Source organism: Leptidea sinapis, chromosome 19 (assembly GCF_905404315.1).
Source record: "Leptidea sinapis chromosome 19, ilLepSina1.1, whole genome shotgun sequence".
Taxonomy (NCBI): Eukaryota; Metazoa; Arthropoda; class Insecta; order Lepidoptera; family Pieridae; genus Leptidea; species Leptidea sinapis.
In genome coordinates, this window is record NC_066283.1 from 4,563,651 (window position 1) to 4,584,739 (window position 21,089).

A 21,089-nucleotide genomic window follows, 5' to 3' on the forward strand; every position below is an offset into this window, starting at 1 on the left:
TCATGTCAATGGATTTGATTTGTCATATTCTGTAGATATATAATTATTTTTTATAAAAATATATGCTTTATATAAACCGTCATGAAATGGTTTCATTTATGCGCTATTTCGGCGATTTCTTGCAATAGGGGCCTTAACGATCCATCAATGTTGTATCTTTTTAAGCATAGAAGCATCCCCTTTTGAAATTCCCACACACATAGAAATGTATATGGGGATTAGAATCTCTACTAATATTACAAATGTGAAAGTAAATTTGTTTGTTATGCTTTCACGCCTAAAACACTGAACCGATATTCATGAAATTATGAACAGAGATAGACTAGAGCTTGGAAAAGGACATAGGCTTTTTGTTGCGAAAAAGTTAAGGGGTTGAGATAGGAGTGGAGGTTTGTATGGAAGTTCATCATTATCGAACATGACACCATGAAACTTTGTATTTAGGCAATTGATAAGAAGTAATTTATAAGTATTTGTTCGAGCATTTTCATAACTTTGGCCTACATGAGGATGAAATAGGAGATAAAAGTTCACAGGGAAATACTATTAAAGAGACTGTCCACATTGACAAGCGCCGCATTGAAGAGCCGCCAGCAACGGAAAGAGGAGTTGGTATGTGTATTATTTGTAAATTATCCCAAAAAATAAAAAAATCTGCCCAAAGTAACTATTTCACACGGGCAAAGTCGCGGGTAAATGCTAGTATGACCTATAAATAAAAACTTATTAGGAAATTAGCTTAAAAAAGGATGGGTCTTTAAGAAAAAAATATTTTTATTATAAAATCACTGCTTTTTATCGAATTGCAAATACATTTTTCGGTCTTAAACATTATTTTGGGGATCATATACGATAAAGAAATCGTCCAGGAGTTGAACCTAAGGGCTGCGAAGTACTCGGACCAGGTTGAAAGGCAGAGTCATCACAATAACAAGAAATTGAGCCTAAAATGGGCATTCCCCTTTGATGATTGGAAAACACTGCCTTTTATCGAACAGAATTTTTTCTAAAAATAACGTTAGTACAATTGTAATTATGTCTGTCTCACTGCAAATCATGTTATTTTGTTAAATAGAGTTAGTAAAAAAAAATTAACAAAAAAACAACCGACTTCAAAAACACTATCCCAAAACAGATATAATATGCACTAAAAGGTAAAAAAATAATTGCGTATTTTTATGCAATCTAATTCTAGTTACGATTATTGTTATTTTTTGAAACGGTGTCCTTCCGCCGCGATCCGCTCTCGCCTCCTCACGACTCAAGCACATCTCACGTATAACTATATATGTAGTTACAAATCTATCTTGGATGACACCGACTTCTTCCTTTCATTTTCCAAGATGAAAAAAGACGAGGAATTTATACAATATTGTCAAAAGTTTTGTATTTTATTGTGGAAAACGAGGACATTAAAGCGTACAGGTCACCCGATGTTTAGGTACATTAAGCTACTCATAGCGTATCGTCCTGGAGACTTCACACCAGGATTTCATTCATACACTGGACACAGTGGACTGGACCAGCTTGAGGTCATTACCTCGATAGATATATCGAATAGATGAGACATTTCTCGATCTATTGATACGTGGGTAACACTAAAAATGTTTAGAACTGGCCAGTTAAAAACAAGGCTAATAAAAACTTTTTTGAATTTAAATTTTAGAACTCTCTGGTAACCTAATGTAGTATATTGCATTCATTTGTCATTTGTTTTTGTGAATTGGCGGCAAATCTAAAACTCTTGTTACACGTGAAAATGAACCTAACGCAAGAAAATTTTCAGTCAATGTTTTATTATGACTTTCGTTGTAGGCGTACTCAACAACAAAGCTATGATTGGCTGCGATTAGCATTTCTTAATGAAGTTTTACACGAACATTTAGGCGTCAGGAAGATTTGTAACAGATGGATTCCCCATACTTTAACCGACGACCAGAAACACCTTCGCATGGACTGGTGTCGCCAAATGTTAGATAAGTTCAACGGCGGTGTTTCAATTGCTGTATTTGACATCGTCACAGGTGATGAAAGCTGGATATATTGCTATGAACCCGAAAACAAAAGACATCAGCTCAGTGGGTGTTTTCTTTCGAGGATCGGCCAACTATGGTAAAGAAAGGAAGTCAATGAAAAAAGATGATTGCCTCATTCTTTGGTCGGAAAGGTCATTTCGCGACAGTTGTGCTAGAAGATTGAAGGACAGTTACTGCAGACTAGTATGTGTCAAAAATTCGGCAGCGCTGTCGAATTTTTTCTTCGAAGAAACTCCAGCGTTCACAAGCTATGGGTTACCGATAATCGTCAACCTGTATAACCCAGTGAGGAAGCTTGTGGTCGACTTTACAGAAGCCCTCGTAAACTCCATAAGATTAAGTTTCTCCGCTATATCCAGCCCAAAAGCCAAGCCGTTCCTTGCTTCTGATTAACACAGCCCATCTGTGTGAATACTAGACGATTGTGAACCGATCGGTGATGACGAGAGCTACTAATAGGAGAGACTGACTAATAAGGAGATGTATTTTAATAATCAATCAGATTTCGTTATTTTCACTTCTCTACGCTTAGCTTTGGTGGACATGGATCAAGCGGCTCGGCGGAGCGGAGATGGGTGAACGCGGGCGGCCGGGCATGCCGCACTCGCGCGCCCCTTTCCCCGCTGCCTTCTCCCCGCGCCCCACACGCCTGAAAGACACTCACCTCTCCTCTCCGCTTTGGTGGAAATAACCTGACAGCTTCGTGGATTATCTCCTCTCGTCTCCTCTCCTCCTTAATCAAATGGTGGTCCTAGCTGGTAGTTCACGATTCTACTTATGTATTCATAAACAGAATTGTGGACTGCATCAGAGCACTATTGCTATAATTTGAATAATCACCTACAGGCCCATGTCTGTAGCTAACTGGATCGGCACTTTTTAAAGATCGGCCTTCTTTTTTCCGCGTGAAAACTTTGACAACTAACTGACAACGTATTGTGTACTCACCAAGTTCTACCAAAGTGTATGGTAAATCCAAGTGGTATATGGTGACGAGCGGTTCTACCCCTGCTGCTACCAGGCTGTCTATTAAACCATTGTAATACTGTATGCCTTTGTAGTTCATTTTATCTGCTAAGCCAGTTGGCAGGATACGCGACCATGATATAGAAAATCTAGAATAGATGAAATTTTATGTTATTAAGCAATAAGAAGTAATAGCAAGCAATATTAAGTAGTATTGGCAGATCAAAATAACAAGAATTGTATAACAATAAAGTGCACATCTAAAAACAAATCTCAACGTTATCGGAATACTAATTTGAATAAAGTGCAAGTGAAGCACAGTTATGCTAGTGTGTGTGCGGTTACGGGGGATACTAGTTACACAATTTTTTTCTCCCTTAAATAATCATATATCCCTTAAATACTTATATAGTATTGTTTTTACACTTTTTCACAACGCACGACGGCATTTTTAAAATATTTTATTGAGACGCAAACTGATCAGTCACAGACGATGACAATTCTCATAATGGCCGCCTGTCGGCCTGTATTAGTGTAAGTGTGTGCGTGGGGCTATCTATTTACACGTTAATCGGCTTGTTTTGGTGCTACACTGTTATGTAAGGTGACACGGAGTCCTTATTTTTTACTAGTCCGTGTGTAGTTATGTACATTTTGCCAACAGTATAATTCTATTCGGTAAAATAACAAATTTTTGGGTGCTGTTTTTTATTTCTATTAGTTAACATAGAAAAGTACGGAAGCAGACCTGCTCCACTTAAGGCGCGGTCATACCTCAATATCGCTAAAAATTGGTTTCTTAGAGAGTCGATTACAACACAACGCAATAAAAATATTCCGACTCAAAAAACACAGTGTACAAAGAAGGACTTAAAGAAAATTTTGAACCGAATATAATATATATATATATATATATACTTTGAAATATCCAATAAAATTTTTGGAAGTTGCTTCCCAAAACAAACTTGTCAAAAATCTCTGAATTTTCATCGATAACAACAATATTTTTTGAAAGACATTAATAGAATTAGTACTTTTCTAAAACTTAAACCGAACAATTACTCTAGTTAATATGTAAATTTTGAATAAACAAAAGAAAACCAGTAATTATTAATGCCCATTTGCAGCTTAGCCACATCATATCAACACAAATATTGTAGCGTTGGTTGTAGCATTTACAATCCTAGTCAGTCCGCGCCTTGATAAAGATAAAGTTAGAAATTAATCTAGCATTCTACTCACTGAAAGCGAAAATGATACACAATACCGACTTAGACTTTTATGGGGCAATGCATCCTTAAACAAAAAGATCCCAGAATATGATAAAAACAATGTACCTATTATAAAATTCAATAGAATTGTAAAAAAACGTTTGTGTGGTAAAGGTTACTATAACATAAATGATTTTCTTAATGATGTCATACTTACAAATTGAAAATGGAGCGAACCCCCTCAAACTAATAATATAACAAATCATTTCAATTAGAATATATGCAAAGTGACGCAACAAAAATACTCAAATGTCAAAAACTGAAAGGCTTATACGAGTAAGTCAAAAAAAAAAAAGTAAATTAATACTTACTTATAAACACAAGAGTTATTGAGTATAGTAGATGCATCAATCCACACATACCGTAAATAAATAGAGGCATTATGTGAGCATTTCATAAAATAAAATATATAATAACTTTAACTTTAAAGGAAATAATAATAATAAAAAACACATCAAGCAGACCTCCCGGTAATAAGATTGGACGACACATTAGAAAATATAAGCAAATCAGCAAGAAAATTACCCGTGAAAGCATAAGGGCAGTTAATAAGAAAATAAACAAAGTACAATAATAATTAATATTATCATTAAATAGTATACCTATATACATCTAATCCCAGTTCTGCAGCTATGTCTACATCCTGTTTCCACAGATAATATGAGTTAGCAGCCACTTTTGGTGTTGAATTGTCGGAATTAGCGTGAGGGTGCAAAAGGTAATATTCGTCCCATTTATTTGTTCCTTTACCTATTAACATAATTTAATATTATGTTATAAGCATCAACTCTGTACATTTGAAACGTAAAACCAAAGTCTTTTTTTATCACCCTGCACAGAACGACAGCTAGTTGGTGACCAAAGAAATCAGCCTTGTGAAACTCTCTAAGAAAAAAGCGACTTGCTGACATGTATAAATACCATGTGAATTCACTCGATTGTATGAAACGTGCAGTCATTGACAGATGACGGCTATAATCTTGTTAAAACGGAGAAAGCCACCTCTACTATATACCACGGGACTGTCGGCTGTCAAAGTGCTTTTGTGCCTGTTTGATATTCGCCATTTTGGCGCTGTTGGCGATGTAGCGTGTCTGCGGTACTAAAACTATTGTAGAAAACCTCTATCCAAACTATTTACAAAAAAAAATGTACTTTATTACGTTGATTCTTGAAGTCAGAATAACACGGAAAACGAACGAAATTAATTCAAAATGCAAAAACTGCTTCAGAGTATTGTACGTTCGTTTGAAGCCATTTGTATTATACGTCAAAACTAGTTCTCTGGACGCTCACAAGTGGCTCTTCAAATAGGCACAAAAAATTGCTGTCAAACATATGGAACAGCCTGTCCAGTGGTATTTATACAGGTCAGTGGAGAAAGCCGAAATGCACTACGTTCGAAACTGTCCGCTTTCAAACTAAGCCGGATAACACTTCGTGGCCAATCACCGTACTGTAATTACTACTATTTCAAACTTATGTCAAATCACTGCACGTTTCATACTTAACTAAATTTCAATATTTACTTAGGCAGTCCCGTCTCTTATTACGTAGTATTTACATCCTCTTTGATTATAAGCAGCAACTCGGTACATTTTAGACGTAAAAATTAAAACCAAGGTACCTAAAGTAACAGCCACGCTTTAAGAAAATTTAATGATTTAGGCGTTACTTTGCGGAAATCCATAATTATACAAATGTGTTAAGTTTTCTTTAGTGTTAATTCCCCCAATATTTGTTTTTTTAAAAAAAAGGAACATATTGCCGCATTTAGGAATAATCATCCCGAAAAGTCACACTTAATTAATACAGGTCACTCACTCGGAAACAATAACAATTTTAATATTTTACATACATGTGAAAATGGATTTCGCTTTAATGTGTTAGAGCAATTAGAAATAATAAAATACAAAAATAACATGTTTACATTGTTGAATGAACAAACAAATTTAGTCCCATCACCTTTGTTACGTGTCTCTTCCGGGGTAATACGGCACAACAGCCGACCAATCACAGCGCGTCATTTCATGGGACGAGGGTATAAAAGAGCGGCTTCCGGCTCATTTGATTCAGTCTCGTGCCAGATTTTGGCGAGACAACACGTCCTGAGGATGCCTTGTGTAGAGGCGAAACACGTGTCGAATTGTTTTAAAAACAAATATTGGCGGAATTAACACTAAAGAAAACTTAAATCATTTGTACAGCCACGCTTAACATATCGCCTCACAGTTGACTGCTGGTAGCATTTACAGTATTCTGACAGTAAAAAGTGTTAAAGAAACGGCAGAATTGTTCTGTCTTATTGACAGTTGTCGGTAGCCCTCTCATCCGATGTAGTAAGTACGATTGTATTTTATAGAAATAGTTTTCAAATAGGTCACGTAGTAATTATTAGATACTGGGCGTACCAAAAACTGTCCGTTTCTTGCTTAGATGAACCGGTCATTACAATCCACTAGTGAGTCAGTATTAATTTAGTATATTTCGGAACGGCAGAGGTTGAAACAAAACGTAACATGTTGCCATTCAATATTATCTAACCGCAGAAACTCTTCCAGAACCTACAACTATACCAATTAAAACAATAGATTGAATCGGTAATAGTTATTCATGCAACTGTTGTGTAATAAGGGGTATTAAAACACGAATGTGGGTTTACGAGGCGAAGGCGATTGGATAATAGTATCACACATCTACATACCTACTATCCAGCAAAATAGCTACTTTGTGGAAAAAGGCACCAACTTTTATGTCTGTTTCACATAAACCTACTGTCTGTATGTACCTAGTTTACTTAAGAAGTCCTAGCAGTAACAACTACTTGTCTAGATGCATTTACCAAACTTAAGTACCTATGTAGACTTCTTCATAATGTTTGTACCATTAAGTACAAACATTATGAAGAAGTAAGAATTAGAACCATTAGGTTGTGATGTATAATGTTGTGTAGTAGGTATGGCTTTTTGTATAATACGTTTTCTTTAGGGACAAAATAAAATATTTGTATTTGAGTGTTTTAATACCTAATTATCAACAGTTGCATACAAGACTTTATCTACACTCATAATATGAATCTTCTAAAAGATTCTGGAACAGTTAGCTCACTGCCAACATTATAACCATAATTGTGTAATAATGAAAACGGATAAAATAATGTTGTACTGAATTTCAATACAACACTCGTTTGGATGATGTAATGGTTATTAGGATATTGGGTGTTTTAATGTTGACAATAAGCTAACTGTTTTAGAATCTTTAGTATAGGACCTAACTGCTGTTTTTCAAAATAAAATATATCGCAATCATTTATCACTACGAGATTCTTAAATTTATTCGTATTGCAATCATTTCGTATACCATTGTTACACAAGTCTATATTATAAATAGCATTTCTATTACCTTCTAATTTAGATAGCTATGATACGCCTACATCATGGGTTATCTTCGAAGATCTCTTTCACTTCAATATCTCTCAATCAATAGGTACTTCATTCTCAAGTTATAAATTTATTCTTTCTTATGAACATGAGCTTCTCCTAGACTATATCATGTAGCTACATTTTATCATATTTTGTTTTTATTACTAACAATGTTTACTCACCATCGTCATTCCATGCTCCTTCAACTTGGACGGCTGCTGTGGCTGCTCCAAATTTAAAATTTTTGGGAAAACGTTGCACACCGCCGCTTGTTTTGAACAAGAACGACAAAAGAAGAATGTGGCTGAAAATTTATATATTGTTAACTGAACTGATTGACGTTGTTCTGTAGATAATAAAAAAAATACTGTTTTATGGGAATTTGCCAATAATATTACAAAAGATCATCAAGAATTATTTCGTAAAATTGCTCCCTGTTGTTATAATGAAATTGTTTCACAGCGGAACTGTCAAACCGTGCGTCACTAAATTCTCTCATAGAAAATATGTCCATATAAAACAAATATTGGAAATAAAAACAATTATGGGTCCGAAATCGAAATAAAAACTATCCTATCTCTCAAGTTGGACCAAACTGCACTCCATGAAGTAATTTCCATTGAAATCCGTTCATTAGTTTAGGAGTCTATCGAAGACAAACAACGTGTCACGTAATTTATATATATTAAGAAGAGAAAATGAGTGCCTATCTCATTTTTTCTACGTCATCAAAGAGAGATAGACACCTATAATAATACTATATTAAATTAGGATGGCTGGTCTATGAAGAATCTCTTGAAAAGGATATTATGCGATCGGAGGATTTGAATGCATTAATCTGGAGCCGATCAGTCAATTTACCACCAGATATAAAATCAAAATGGGGAACTTATAAAATCAGCTGTCGTATTCCTGAAAAAATACAACTTAGGGACCCTCATATTTTGCGCAAACTAAAAAGGGGTGAGCCCTTTGTAATACAAAAAATATTTACATTAATTGATGGCACTCTTTTGCCACTCTGGCACGGCATAGATTTAATTTATCTTTGGTATCAGAGGTTTTCGTAACTCAAGTAAAAGTATGAAAAAATATATTTTTACTTTAGGTTTGATGGTCCCTTAAGTAAGTCGTATCGGTTCGGGAATAATACAGTTGGTGGTTGTTTTCATAAAACATATATCGGATTCCCAAAACATGAAATTATTGGAGGTCTTTTAAATTAACACTTACCCGAACCATCCTACAAACATAACTGTGCGAGTCACCTAGAATACTTTAATGAAACATAGACGGGGAACGTGGAATATCACAGAAAATTTTGCTAGTTAGGACCTTTATATAACGTTGGATAACAATTTCACTTAATACTCATAAACTACCAAGTTTCTTGATGAAACCACAATTGAGGTATGAATAAATTCTAGATAATAACAGGAAATTCATTAACTAGCATGCTAATGAGACTGTGCACTGTATGACTGTAAGAAATGAGCGCATTTCAGTGTTTTCAAGGATGCTTTGTGAAAACTATTACAGCGTGGCCACGACTTTAGCGATAAAGTGTGGCCATGTCATAAGCAATATGTGATTATCGGCCGTTCCCAATATTCAGTCTATCTCTTACTTGAGATAAAAGTCGTACTATCGTTGACATTTCTGACCCAATAAACTTATCGATGGTAACTCATCTTATCCGTACATGCTGTCTGGCACGACGTATAGTTTACCATCGATAAAAGTTTGTATTTAAATTGCAATTCACGCGTCCTAATATAAGGCGATAAGAATGACTTATAATCGGATATATTGGGACAGCTTCAGATTTTTGACAGCTACTTACTGACCGTAGAAGGTAGTAATTTATCTCTATCTGTAGATAGTATATTGGGAACGGCCGTAAATGTAAGTAGGACAAATGCCCTTAAACATTCTCCATTATCAAGGATGTGTTCTGAGTACAATCGATTTTCCGCGTCCATAAAAGATTTTGATATTTTTCATGACACAGTGACAAGTCTGAAAAAAAAACTAACCGCACATTTCTGTTTGTAAATAATAATATGTTAGTTGATATTCATACAAACTATTTCTTCGTTATATTGTATCTATTATTGTTAGTAATCTGCTTAAAATCCTTGTTAAATTTGTAGGTCGAACTGTATTCTGTATTTAAATTAATGTCTTGCAATGAGAGTGGTGTATGCACCAGTAACTGGCATTCATACCAGATTATAAACCTATAAGACCATAATTATTTTTAATGTTTTGTATGTAATGCTGTTGGTGTGTCAATAAATAAATAAATGATCTGCTAATGGGGTTGGTTTGTTGATTAAAGTATAATATTAGACTATATTTATAAAATTACAAAAGCAGTACCGTGATTAGAAACAAATAACTCAACTCTACAACATAAATATTAGACAAATGGGTCGAAGATCAAAAGCCTTTACTCTAGACCATATGTTCTCAACGTGGGCGCTAACGCCCCCTTGTGGGCGTTTGAGACTTTCGGGGGGCAGTAGAAGACCCAGAAAAAATTAGGGTGCATTGAGATGGCGCAGATGGGGCGTGGGTAGATTAAAAAATATAGTCTAAAAAGGCAAAAAAAATAGCTCTAGAATATATAATAATATGCTCTAGACATTTGTTCAAATAACACCTTGTATTATCCCCAATCATAAGAATGTGTCGCTCATATAATGAAATAGCCAAATTAGACATAGATGTTTTCGATTCCAGACTTTCGTTATTTTTTAATAAATTAATTGGATATATTAAGTAGATTAGGAACTTTGTAGTTGATTTGATTTTTAGATCTTATTCAAACTGTGCGACCCTATAGGATTGCAATAAGATTTAAATGTAATTTAATTAAGAAGGTTAGAAATTATTGTAATCTGTTTGGATTTCCTAAATAAATAAATAAACTGAAAACCAACAAAGTATTGCGCAACGTTTTTTCAGTTATACTACATTAACACAAAATTTGTTATTTTATTGAAACTTTTAAGAAAATAATTAGTCGTTGCTGACTTTGATCTGACTTCAATACGTATTTAAAGCACAGTTTTTATAACTTTTGTTAGTTTGTTGGTATGTGTGTGTCAAGTCGTGCATCTGAATTTGAATCTGGTGAGGACACCAGACTTAGCGACCTACTAACTAACCAGACGATTTGGTCAAGATCGTCGGAATACGTTGGACGAGGGCAGCACAGGACTGGTCGTCGTGGAGATCTTTGGAGGAGGCCTTTGTCCAGCAGTGGACGTCTTCCAGCTGATGATGATGATGCTCTATTAAAACAAAACAAATGGATAAGACGTTTAGTTTCTGAAACTTTCTGTTGATAGGCGCTGCGGAGCAGGGTTGCATCACAGTAGTCAGTACTATGATGTCAAAACAATACACACACTCATGAGGTTAAGAGCGAGCCTCTGAGTGTTGTGGGATGTTATCACGATGATGAATAATAGAAATTATTGCGTTTGGATCTATAAGTGGACTACCCGTAAGTAATATATATAAAGGATCGGTGATGTAGGTAGGTACTGTGAAGACATCAGTACCAATAGTACTAAGAAAATTAGAGTGTGCAGGAAAATATGTCACGCCTGGTCCAAAAGGATGTCGACAAACTGCCTCTGAGAGATCTATTAAATGTATATGAATTACTGATTAAAATCAGACAGAATTAGCATCTAATGTAAATCATGTAGAATAAACAAGATAAAGTTATTTCTCATTTATTTGCTTGGATTTTGGAATAGCAGTAGGGAGTTACTAAGCTCCCTATTGCAGAAGGCATTATATAATAGGTAGTTAGAATAATTTTCATCGCAGTATGAAATAATTAAATAGTGCGGAAACGAAATAAAGCAAATAAAACACTTCTTCCTTGATGTCATTTAAAAAAAACTACTGTATTTCTAGACATGTCAGCTTTGACGAACTTAGTGATGTTCTCCAATATGAAAAGCTTTTCTATTTGTCAGAATGAGATGACTACTACTCTTACGATTGACTTGTTACGAGGCGTCTACCTCACCTCATGCTCTATGCAACACTAAGCAGTTCACTGAGTACAGGAAAGCCGTGCCAGACGACTTCAGCTCGCCGTCAAATATGTAATCGAGTTGTTATTGGGGGGCACTACCAGAAATTAAAGAAATACTCCATATGTGGCCATACTTTTGTCTTTGGGAGCCAGCTTGAAGTACTTAACAACCATATTAGAATACAATTTGGCTAGAATTCACTGAAATTAGTTAATGAACAATAAAGAGTACTAAACAAGTTTTCGTTCTGTATTTTTTTTTTGATGCATTCAAATGAAAAGAGAATGATATAAATTGTATCTATCTCATTCATTTTTATTTGAAATATTATATATTATATTTTTGCTAGATAGAGCCCCGATTTCAATTAGTAATGAAAGATATACTATAATACATTTGTATTGTAATTTGTGACTAGTTTTTTTTTAATTTCGATATTTTATTGCTCTTTCGAAATTTGTCCACTGAAAGTTTTTTTTTTGAACCCGCAGTCTATATGGGCCTGTGAATTACCTTGAATGGTGTACGGCTCTATTACTCTTAATTACAGATAACGCCGAGTTGAATGCAGAGTTCAGAAAAGCGATAGTGATGTGACCTAATTATAATTGATGTCGATAATCATGAGTTTGTCGATAAATTTAAACAATGCTTCGTGTACCATTTTAACTTATAATTAAATCTCTAAACTAGGTTTTTATTTTTCAGCGTTTCTTGTGCTTGGCGATATATAAAAACTCCTTTCTTTTGGAACGTGCAACTCGCGCGATATCTGTAGCTAGCATATCTTTAACCGCTGCGTTTATGGCCACACTGATACGGTTTATCGTTGGCATCTTTATTTATTCGTAAATACAATTGTTATAAGTTAGAAAATAATTGTTAGACTTCAATTAATATTTAAATTACTTCAGCATACACCTAACGGCTGCAATATGGAGTCGGTATTTTTCTGTGCAAATTAATAGCACTATTATAAACAAGGTCAATTTTTTTCATTTATCATACTCGGAAAGTAATGTTGTTTTGATCTGATTATTGGGTGGAAAGTGCTGCTTCCCTCCAAAGAGAGGGAAAAACTCATACAAATTACTTCCCACCTAAGGGCCGGAATGAACATTAAAAATAGAACTACTGTCAGCTGTGAAGAATTTTATGTAAAAAAAAAACTATTTAAATGCTGCGGCCATGTGACTTTCTAAACAGCCAGTGTGAACTTAACGCAAACTTCTTTGAGCGGAATAAGCCGCAACAATTACGCGGTGAGTTCCGTATTTAAAATTTACAAAGTCGACATAAATTGTCGACAATAATTGTTGACACTTCAGATTTATTAAATTTTGTTCCAATGTGACCATTAATTAATTATAAATTTAATTAGGGATGACTTTTAGATGCTTACACTGTTGATTGAACCAAACGTTTTGAGCTGCCAGACACTAAAGCTTGGTCAACTTGATGTATAATTTTGCCTATTCGACTATACCTGCCGATTTAAGAAAATTTATTGAATTAGGCGTTACTTTATATCATTTGTATAATTATGGATTTCTGCAAAGTAACGCCTAATTCAATAAATTTTCTTTAATCACAAACAAGCTAAACTTAATTATTATTTTAACCTAATGTAACCCTCAGTGATATTTACACTACTACCGTCATTTTATGGAATAAAAATAAGCCCATTTAGAAAATAATCAAAACTTTTATTGCCTATAATCAAAAAACTACTTCAGAGAGCAAGTGAAAATTATAATTTTGGCACATTTTTTTGACACATTTCACATATTTATTCATGGAGGTACATGGGCGAACGTAGGAACCGTCTCATTGTTAGTTTTAAATTTTTGGGATACTAAAGATCGAATCCCGGATATCCCGTCAGTCTTGGATCATATATAAAAATATAGATAATCAATCAATTTCCTCAGATTTATTGAGGGATGCGATGGCTGGTCCATTTTATTTTTATATTGATAATATACCATTTTAAGTAATTAGATAAAAATATATTGTTACTCGTTTGAGTTAATAATTAATAACTTCTTTTCCTTTTTATTTACTTAAGTCAAAACGTTTGAGTGATTTTGGTGCATCACTTTACATACATTGTATAAAATATAATGTAAAATGCTAAAACTGTTAATATACATTGAAAAAAGTGGCAATGATTTTCTTGCCACTTCTTCACATGAAAGCTCAACTTTTCCGAAGTCGTGGTAAATTTTTTTGGAGCCTTACGGAAATAACTGGCCTCATGATCCTTAGCCTCTATCTCAAATTGAACAACGCAATTCCGATGCAGCTCAGAGTTTCAGGTTGGTCAAGACCCTGAGTGGCACTTACAATTAATTAATTACTTACTCAACTCAATGGATTTGACAAATAATTTAATTTTGCTTTATTTTCAGGCCGAAATTTGGTTTGGTGGAAGTGGACTTCAACGACCCACATCGAAAGCGAACTCCGCGAGCTTCTGCCAGATATTACGCTAATGTCATACAAAAACACTCATTAGATTTCACTTGCTCTCTGAAGTAGTTTTTTGATTATAGGCAATAAAAGTTTTGATTATTTTCTAAATGGGCTTATTTTTATTCCATAAAATGACGGTAGTAGTGTAAATATCACTGAGGGTTACATTAGGTTAAAATAATAATTAAGTTTAGCTTGTTTGTGATTAAAGAAAATTTATTGAATTAGGCGTTACTTTGCAGAAATCCATAATTATACAAATGATTTAAGTTTTCTTTAGTGTTAATTCCGCCAATATTTGTTTTTAAAACAATTCGACACAATCTCAATCTTGAGTCTCGTGCCAGATTTTGGCGAGACAACACGTCCTGAGGATGCCTCGTATAGAGGCGAAACACGTGTCGAATTGTTTTAAAAACAAATATTGGCGGAATTAACACTAAAGAAAACTTAAATCATTTGTATTGTTTGTGATTTCTTGGTAGATGGTATAAAAAAAATCCCTTTTGGTCTTATTTCCTAGACTATCTTATCTCCCATACCTACTCACCTATAACCATCAGACCATTCAAAATTATCAATGAGTGTCCACGCGGTAAAGTGCGTTACATTGACTCCGTCCTTGATTGCAAGTAATACCTGTAACGAGGAATATTATTTATAATTTAATCGTTCAAATTTATCAACTCAAAAGTTATATTTTATTTACGTAAGTAAAGTAATACCATAACTTTAATATCAAACCCCACTTATATGACAACCATATATATATTTACTATACCAGACCTTTTATGAGAACAAATGGCGAGAAAATCATTGCCTTATCGTTTGCTAAACTGAATTACGAAAGTTTTAAATTAAACATCTAATTATTTTTGAAGTGAAAAAGTTTCTTTAGCTGCGTTGGGCACTTTTTGGCAGGGAAAACTCTTACGGGTTGGCATCACTGATATGCATGACTGGCGCACGCGATAAATAAATAGTTAAAAAATAAATATCAATATATATAGTTAGACACTTTTTGGATGGGTGAAATACTGTGAGTTTGTTTCACCGAAATGATAGCAGTATATCTGTAGCTTTGCGTCTGACGTATTGTGTAACATTAGTGAATATCTAGCAAGTGAAATTGAATGGATTTAGTGAAAAGTTTAATGTGTATATACTGTTCATTGTTGAAATAGTGTTTTTGAATAATGAAAATAATTTATAAAAATAAATTGAAATTTATAATTTGTTCCCAAGTTTTTAACTCGAAGACAATGTTAATCTAGCAGCAATGAAATATAAATAAGGAAAAGTGTAGCTCCCGTAACTGTCCCTTGTGGAACTCCGAACCTTATTATAAAATAGTGATAGAAATTCTCAATACTTAGTCTACTATACGTTAGTATATTCTAAGACTATGGAAATAATTAAAACAGGTTAACTGCAAATTGGTTTATCTTTTATTCATTAATCAATACTTTCCGTATCTATAATAAAATAGGTAAAACTCCATTTGTTGCCCATTTTATATTATTATGCATTTAAGTTGCTTTCAGTAGAAGGTTATTTATTTCGCACAACGTTTATCGTGGTAATTGTTACCAGCTATATAATTACTTTTTGGTGTTTACTTCATAAGAATCGTTTTATATATAGCGCACGGTATGGAAAATAGATTAATAGTAAAATCAAACGCTTAGATTAAGGAGTGGTCTCCGCTGCGCTCTAACTAGATACCGCAGGGTTAGTCGCAAAGTACGGCAACTAATACTACGCCCAAGTTTGCGTACTCGACCAATGTTTGACGTTGACGTGCCACATGTTCTATTAAACTTTGCTAATAATTGAAACTAAGATAGTGCGTAGTAATACTGTGTAAAAATAATACTACAAAAAATAAGAAAGACACTGGCATCACATAATATCATCAGTAAGTATGTTGTATTTTGCCCTGTACTTTCCCCGGGGCGTAAAAAGAATAGGGGAGACCCAGGCCCATGGGTGTCGTAAGAGGCAACTAAGGGCTTTTTAGAAGTGGGAGAGTCACGCTGCCGTCTTATGACGTCAGCACAATCGGGCCAGACTCGTCCGGGTTAATTACCACACTCGCACAGAATACCGGCGTGAAGTAGCGGCCTAGTGCCGCTATGTTTCGCATAGGTTAATGTCGAGGACCGGAGGCCATCCCTTCCCCCACCCTCCTCCCCCCCAACAAATTATGAGAGCGGTCCGTAAAAAGATATTACCCCAGGAGGGTACCGGCTCTACCAGAGCCGGAGAATCCCTCCCCGAGCACTCTCGCTCGGGCTGCCCTTCGTATTCTGGGGTGGGCACAGAAACGCGCATGACCGAGGACAAACGAGGCAGTAACACCACGGCACCCCGCTCCACACTCAACGTGGACTTTTGAAATATCAGAGGAATTCACTCCAATTTAAACGCCGTCCACCACCACCTTGAGACGGCGCAGCCAGCCTTGGGTTTCCTTACGGAGACGCAGATATCTCGACCTAGCGATACGTCATAAACGTACCCCGGGTACAAAATTGAACACAATTTTTTGCCTCATGCCGGGGTATGTGTGTTAGGGAGGATATCTGCTGTCGCCGTCTCTGCAATTTTGAGAGTAGGGACCTGTCTACTCTCTGGCTCCGCGTAGATTTAGAGGACCGCGTCCGTATCTATGCGTGTGTCTACAGGTCCCATAGTGGTAACGCAGAAACCGATCATTTCATGGGCTGCATTCAAGCGGCAATTGACGACGTGCTTGCACAGATCCCCTCCGCTGAAATCGTAGTCTTGGGTGATTTCAACGGGCACAATGCCGAATGGCTTGGATATCACGTACCACAGACTACGCAGGGCGATCTGTGCATAATTTTGCATTGGCGTATGGTCTGTCCCAATTGGTTGAGTCGCCGACGCGGCTCCCGGATATGGATAGCCACATGCCGTCCTTATTAGATCTTCTGCTGACTACACATCCCGATGGTTACCAGGTCTTTGTAGACGCCCCTCTCGGAACGTCCGACCATTGCCTGGTCAGGAGTGTAGTGCCTATCCGACGTCAACGTCGCAGACCACCAGCGACCCGCCGCGTTTGGCACTACAATTCAGCAGATTGGGATAGGTTGCGTTCCTTTTTTGCATCCTACCCTTGGGGCAAGGTTTGTTTCCCTTCGGATGATCCTAGTGCCTACGCCGTTGCAGTAGCCGATGTGATACTGCAGGGCATGGATATTTTTATACCAAGCTCTGTAGTACCGATCGGTGGCAGATCACAGCCCTGGTTCGATGCGTCAGTTAAAGCAGCATCTGACTGCAAAAAACAGGCGTATCGAACTTGGGTTGCGGCGCTGGGCACAAGGGATCCGAACTGCAAAGTTCTTAAGAGGAAATATAACCGTGCCTCCAGATTTTTTAAGCGGCAAATCGCCCGTGCGAAATCGAAGCACATCGTCAAAATCGGCGAGCAGCATTCCAGTTACCCGACCGGAACACGCAAGTTCTGGTCGTTGTCGAAAGCTGCTCTTGGTTACTTCAACCAGCCATCCCTGCCGCCGTTGCACATGAGGAATGACAACCTGGCCCATACGGCAAAAGAGAACGCCTTTGCGCCTGTGCGCTCTTTTTGCCTCCAAATCGACTCTTGACGACAACGGAAAAACACCGCCGAACATCCCGCGGTGTCAGAGCTCTATGCCTGAAGTACAGTTCAGACAGAAAACTGTTAGGCGAGCTCTGTTTTCGTTGGACGTCAGGAAGTCGAGCGGGCCGGATGGCATTTCTCCAATCGTGCTTAGAACGTGTACCCCTGAGTTGAAGCCGGTGCTAACGCGTTTATTCCGGCACTCTTATTCAAAAGGCGTAGTCCCTGACTCACGGAAGTCAGCCCTTGTCCATCCGATCCAAAAAAAAGGAGACAATTCGGATCCAGCTAACAACAGGCCTATTGCTATTACCTGCCTGCTCTCCAAAATCATGGAGAGCACAATCAACCGCCAGCTCTTGGTATACCTAGAAGGTCATCAGTTGATCAACGACCGACAGTACGGCTTTCGCCATGGTCGGTCGGCAGGTGATCTTCTGGTATATATATATATTCAGTCTCGCGTGAACACTCGCTAAGCTTACACATACCGCCTGTTACCGTCCTTCCAACATACCGGCGGAATAACATATATTTTCAACCTTTGGTTCAAAATTTTGCAACTGCAATATGTCTGAGTGTGCAATTTGCAATGAAAAGTTTAATGATGGGGTACAGTGTTCTCTTTGCCATAACCTACTATGCTTTGGGTGTGCTAACATATCAGAAACCACATGGAGGCGCTATGGATCAGAAAAAAGATCGCAATGGAAATGTGCAACGTGTCGCGGGCTATCATCCACCACGCCGATGCCCACCGAACCTACTTCTCTTGAAACTATCATGAAGGAGATCCGTGATATGAAGCGCCAGCTGTCCAGCGTGCTTGCGTTGAGAGAAGATATACGAACCATCAAAAAGGAACTGTCCGATCTTAATGACACGTGTGTGTACACGAGCCAAATAGTAGACGACCTGAGTGGTAGAATAACGAGCGTTGAATCCAGAGTCAGTAGTGTTGAAAAATTACAGGATACGGTAATATGCCTTCAGAGTGAGTTGTCTAAGACGAAGCTCGCACTATCTTCGATGGAACAAAGATCGCGTCTTAATAATGTGGAAATCAAGGGTATCCCTATCAAAAAAGATGAAAATTTATTCACAATCCTAGACAAAGTCAGCACGAAGATCAATTATGTTGTGCCAAGGGCTCAAATCAACTATATATCTAGGGTTCCTATGCACAATTCAAAGGAAAAGCTGATAATCGTCAGCTTTTTAAACAGATATGTAAAAGAAGACTTCATCGCAGCGGCTAGGGCGGAAAAGGTGACGAACACGAATATTGGCTTCACAGGATCAATAAAGAAAATATATATTAATGACCACCTCAGTATGGACCTTAAGAAGCTTTTAACATCTGCCAAAAACGTTGCTCATGAGAAGAATTATAAATTTGTGTGGGTTAAACATAGTAAAATTCATGTGCGCCGTGATGAGACATCGAGAGTATTTGTTGTACGCCAAGAAAATGATTTAAACAAGATTGTTTAAAATGTGGACATCCCCATTACCTAAGTGTAACCTTTATCATTAATAATTTATCGTTTGTGTATAATATTTCAGTATTGATAAGTTATAAATTGTTTTTCACCCCTGACTTGCTTATAACCGGTCACTTTTACAACTTTGTTACTTTGTTCATTTCGATAACTAAAACGTACAATATGTTTGTCTCGCTTACCCTTATGAGTTTTGCCTATAATTGCCATCTTCATCGTATGCCTCACTGTTCTTACTTAGACACAGTATTTAGAATCTACCCGCAATTTCTTAAAATTACGTATTTATCTGATAAATGCACGAGTAAAACAACACCGCATATCTTTAAAATTATTATTAAAATGATTCGTATTATGTTTTTAAGTAATAGTATTGATAATGTCTTATAATATCTATAATTTAAGTATTTATTATCAGAACGTCCGTGGTCTAAGAACAAAAACTAATGAAGTTTATCGTAAAGTCTGTATGAATTCTTATGACGTAATTATATTTACTGAGACGTGGTTAGAAGACAGCATATCTGACTGACTGGTCTGATTAACGGGTCAAACAAAGGGCGGTGGTGTTTTAATAGCTACACGTAAACATTTGCAAGTTAAGTTGCTGCCGCAATTTAACAACAACAACAGCAGAAGACCTTTGGATAAGTGTACGCATCAAACAAGCAAATACACGTAAGTGGATTGATTTGTATCTCTGTGTTATTTATTTGTGCGAGCAGAATAACGGCTTGTCATTTAGTAATCAATTGGCAAACTTCCTCACAAAATTAAATTATGCGTCATCAGTCAACCCTTCCGATTCTTTTTTGGTTATTGGTGATTTTAATTTAAGCGGTATTGTTTGGCAACCTACAGATACTAGTAGTTTTAATAGTACTTACATGAGTTCTTCGGATGAGTATTCGCTAACGGACGAAATGAGCGCATTATGCCTGCATCAGTTTAACGGCATACTTAACAAACAGAACAGACTATTAGATCTAGTTTTTTCGAACCAATTAATCTATGTATCCGAGTGCACCGATCCTCTTACACCCATTGATACTTACCACCCTGCTTTGTTGATAGATGCAAAATCATTTGAAATCACGTTATTAGATCACGCGCCGCGGCTCCGCTATATTTATGATAAAGGTGATTTTCAAAATATTAACAATAGAATCAGAGGTATTGACTGGGAAGGCGAGTTTTTATCTCGCCCTATTGACGAGTGTGTTAGCTTCTTAAATGAAACGGTATATGCCCTTCAAAATCAGTATATACCAATAAAACGTGCACGGAACTATTCGTATCCAGTTTGGTATAACTCAGCTCTGATAAAAGCGATTAAGGAGAAAAGTAAATACCATAAAAAATTTAAGAACTACGGTAACAAATCGGATTATTTTACATATAATTTATTACGTAATAAAGTTAACCAATTAGAATCTATTTGCTATGAACAGTATATGAAATTAACTGAGGATTCAATTATAAAAAATCCAAAACATTTTTGGAAGTTTGTGAAAAGTAGGTCACAATCTCATTGTATGCCTTGTCTAATGACATACAATAATAATAGCTTAACCAGTGGAGAAACTATCTGTAATGCGTTCTCAACATACTTTCAAACAACATTTCTTAACCCCACGACACATAACAATAGAAGCATATCCTCTTATTCTTCAGATAACGGTGACTTAACTCTTAGTTCTTATTTAAATATTAATTCTG

General features: G+C 36.3%; 1 protein-coding gene across 15 annotated transcripts in view; it reads right to left on the reverse strand.

The window, feature by feature from the left end:
* Positions 1 to 21,089, reverse strand: part of LOC126969993 (myrosinase 1-like) — a 72,313-nt gene that overhangs the window by 18,281 nt on the left and 32,943 nt on the right. For 2 of the 15 annotated variants that reach the window (XR_007730512.1, XM_050815654.1), the window contains exons 1-4: positions 8,929 to 9,185; positions 7,878 to 7,999; positions 4,876 to 5,023; positions 2,985 to 3,151 (exon numbers count right to left, since the gene is read on the reverse strand). The exons of 10 other annotated variants lie outside the window; for them this stretch is intronic. Coding sequence is in view for 4 of the 5 variants with exons in the window: in XM_050815654.1 (XP_050671611.1) it covers positions 2,985 to 3,151; positions 4,876 to 5,023; positions 7,878 to 7,999; positions 8,929 to 8,948 (457 nt within the window). In the remaining variant the exon portion in view is untranslated. Of the gene's footprint in view, positions 1 to 2,984; positions 3,152 to 4,875; positions 5,024 to 7,877; positions 8,000 to 8,928; positions 9,186 to 21,089 lie in introns of those variants that run through there. 3 more of the 15 variants (XM_050815656.1, XM_050815655.1, XM_050815658.1) reach the window with 3 other exon arrangements.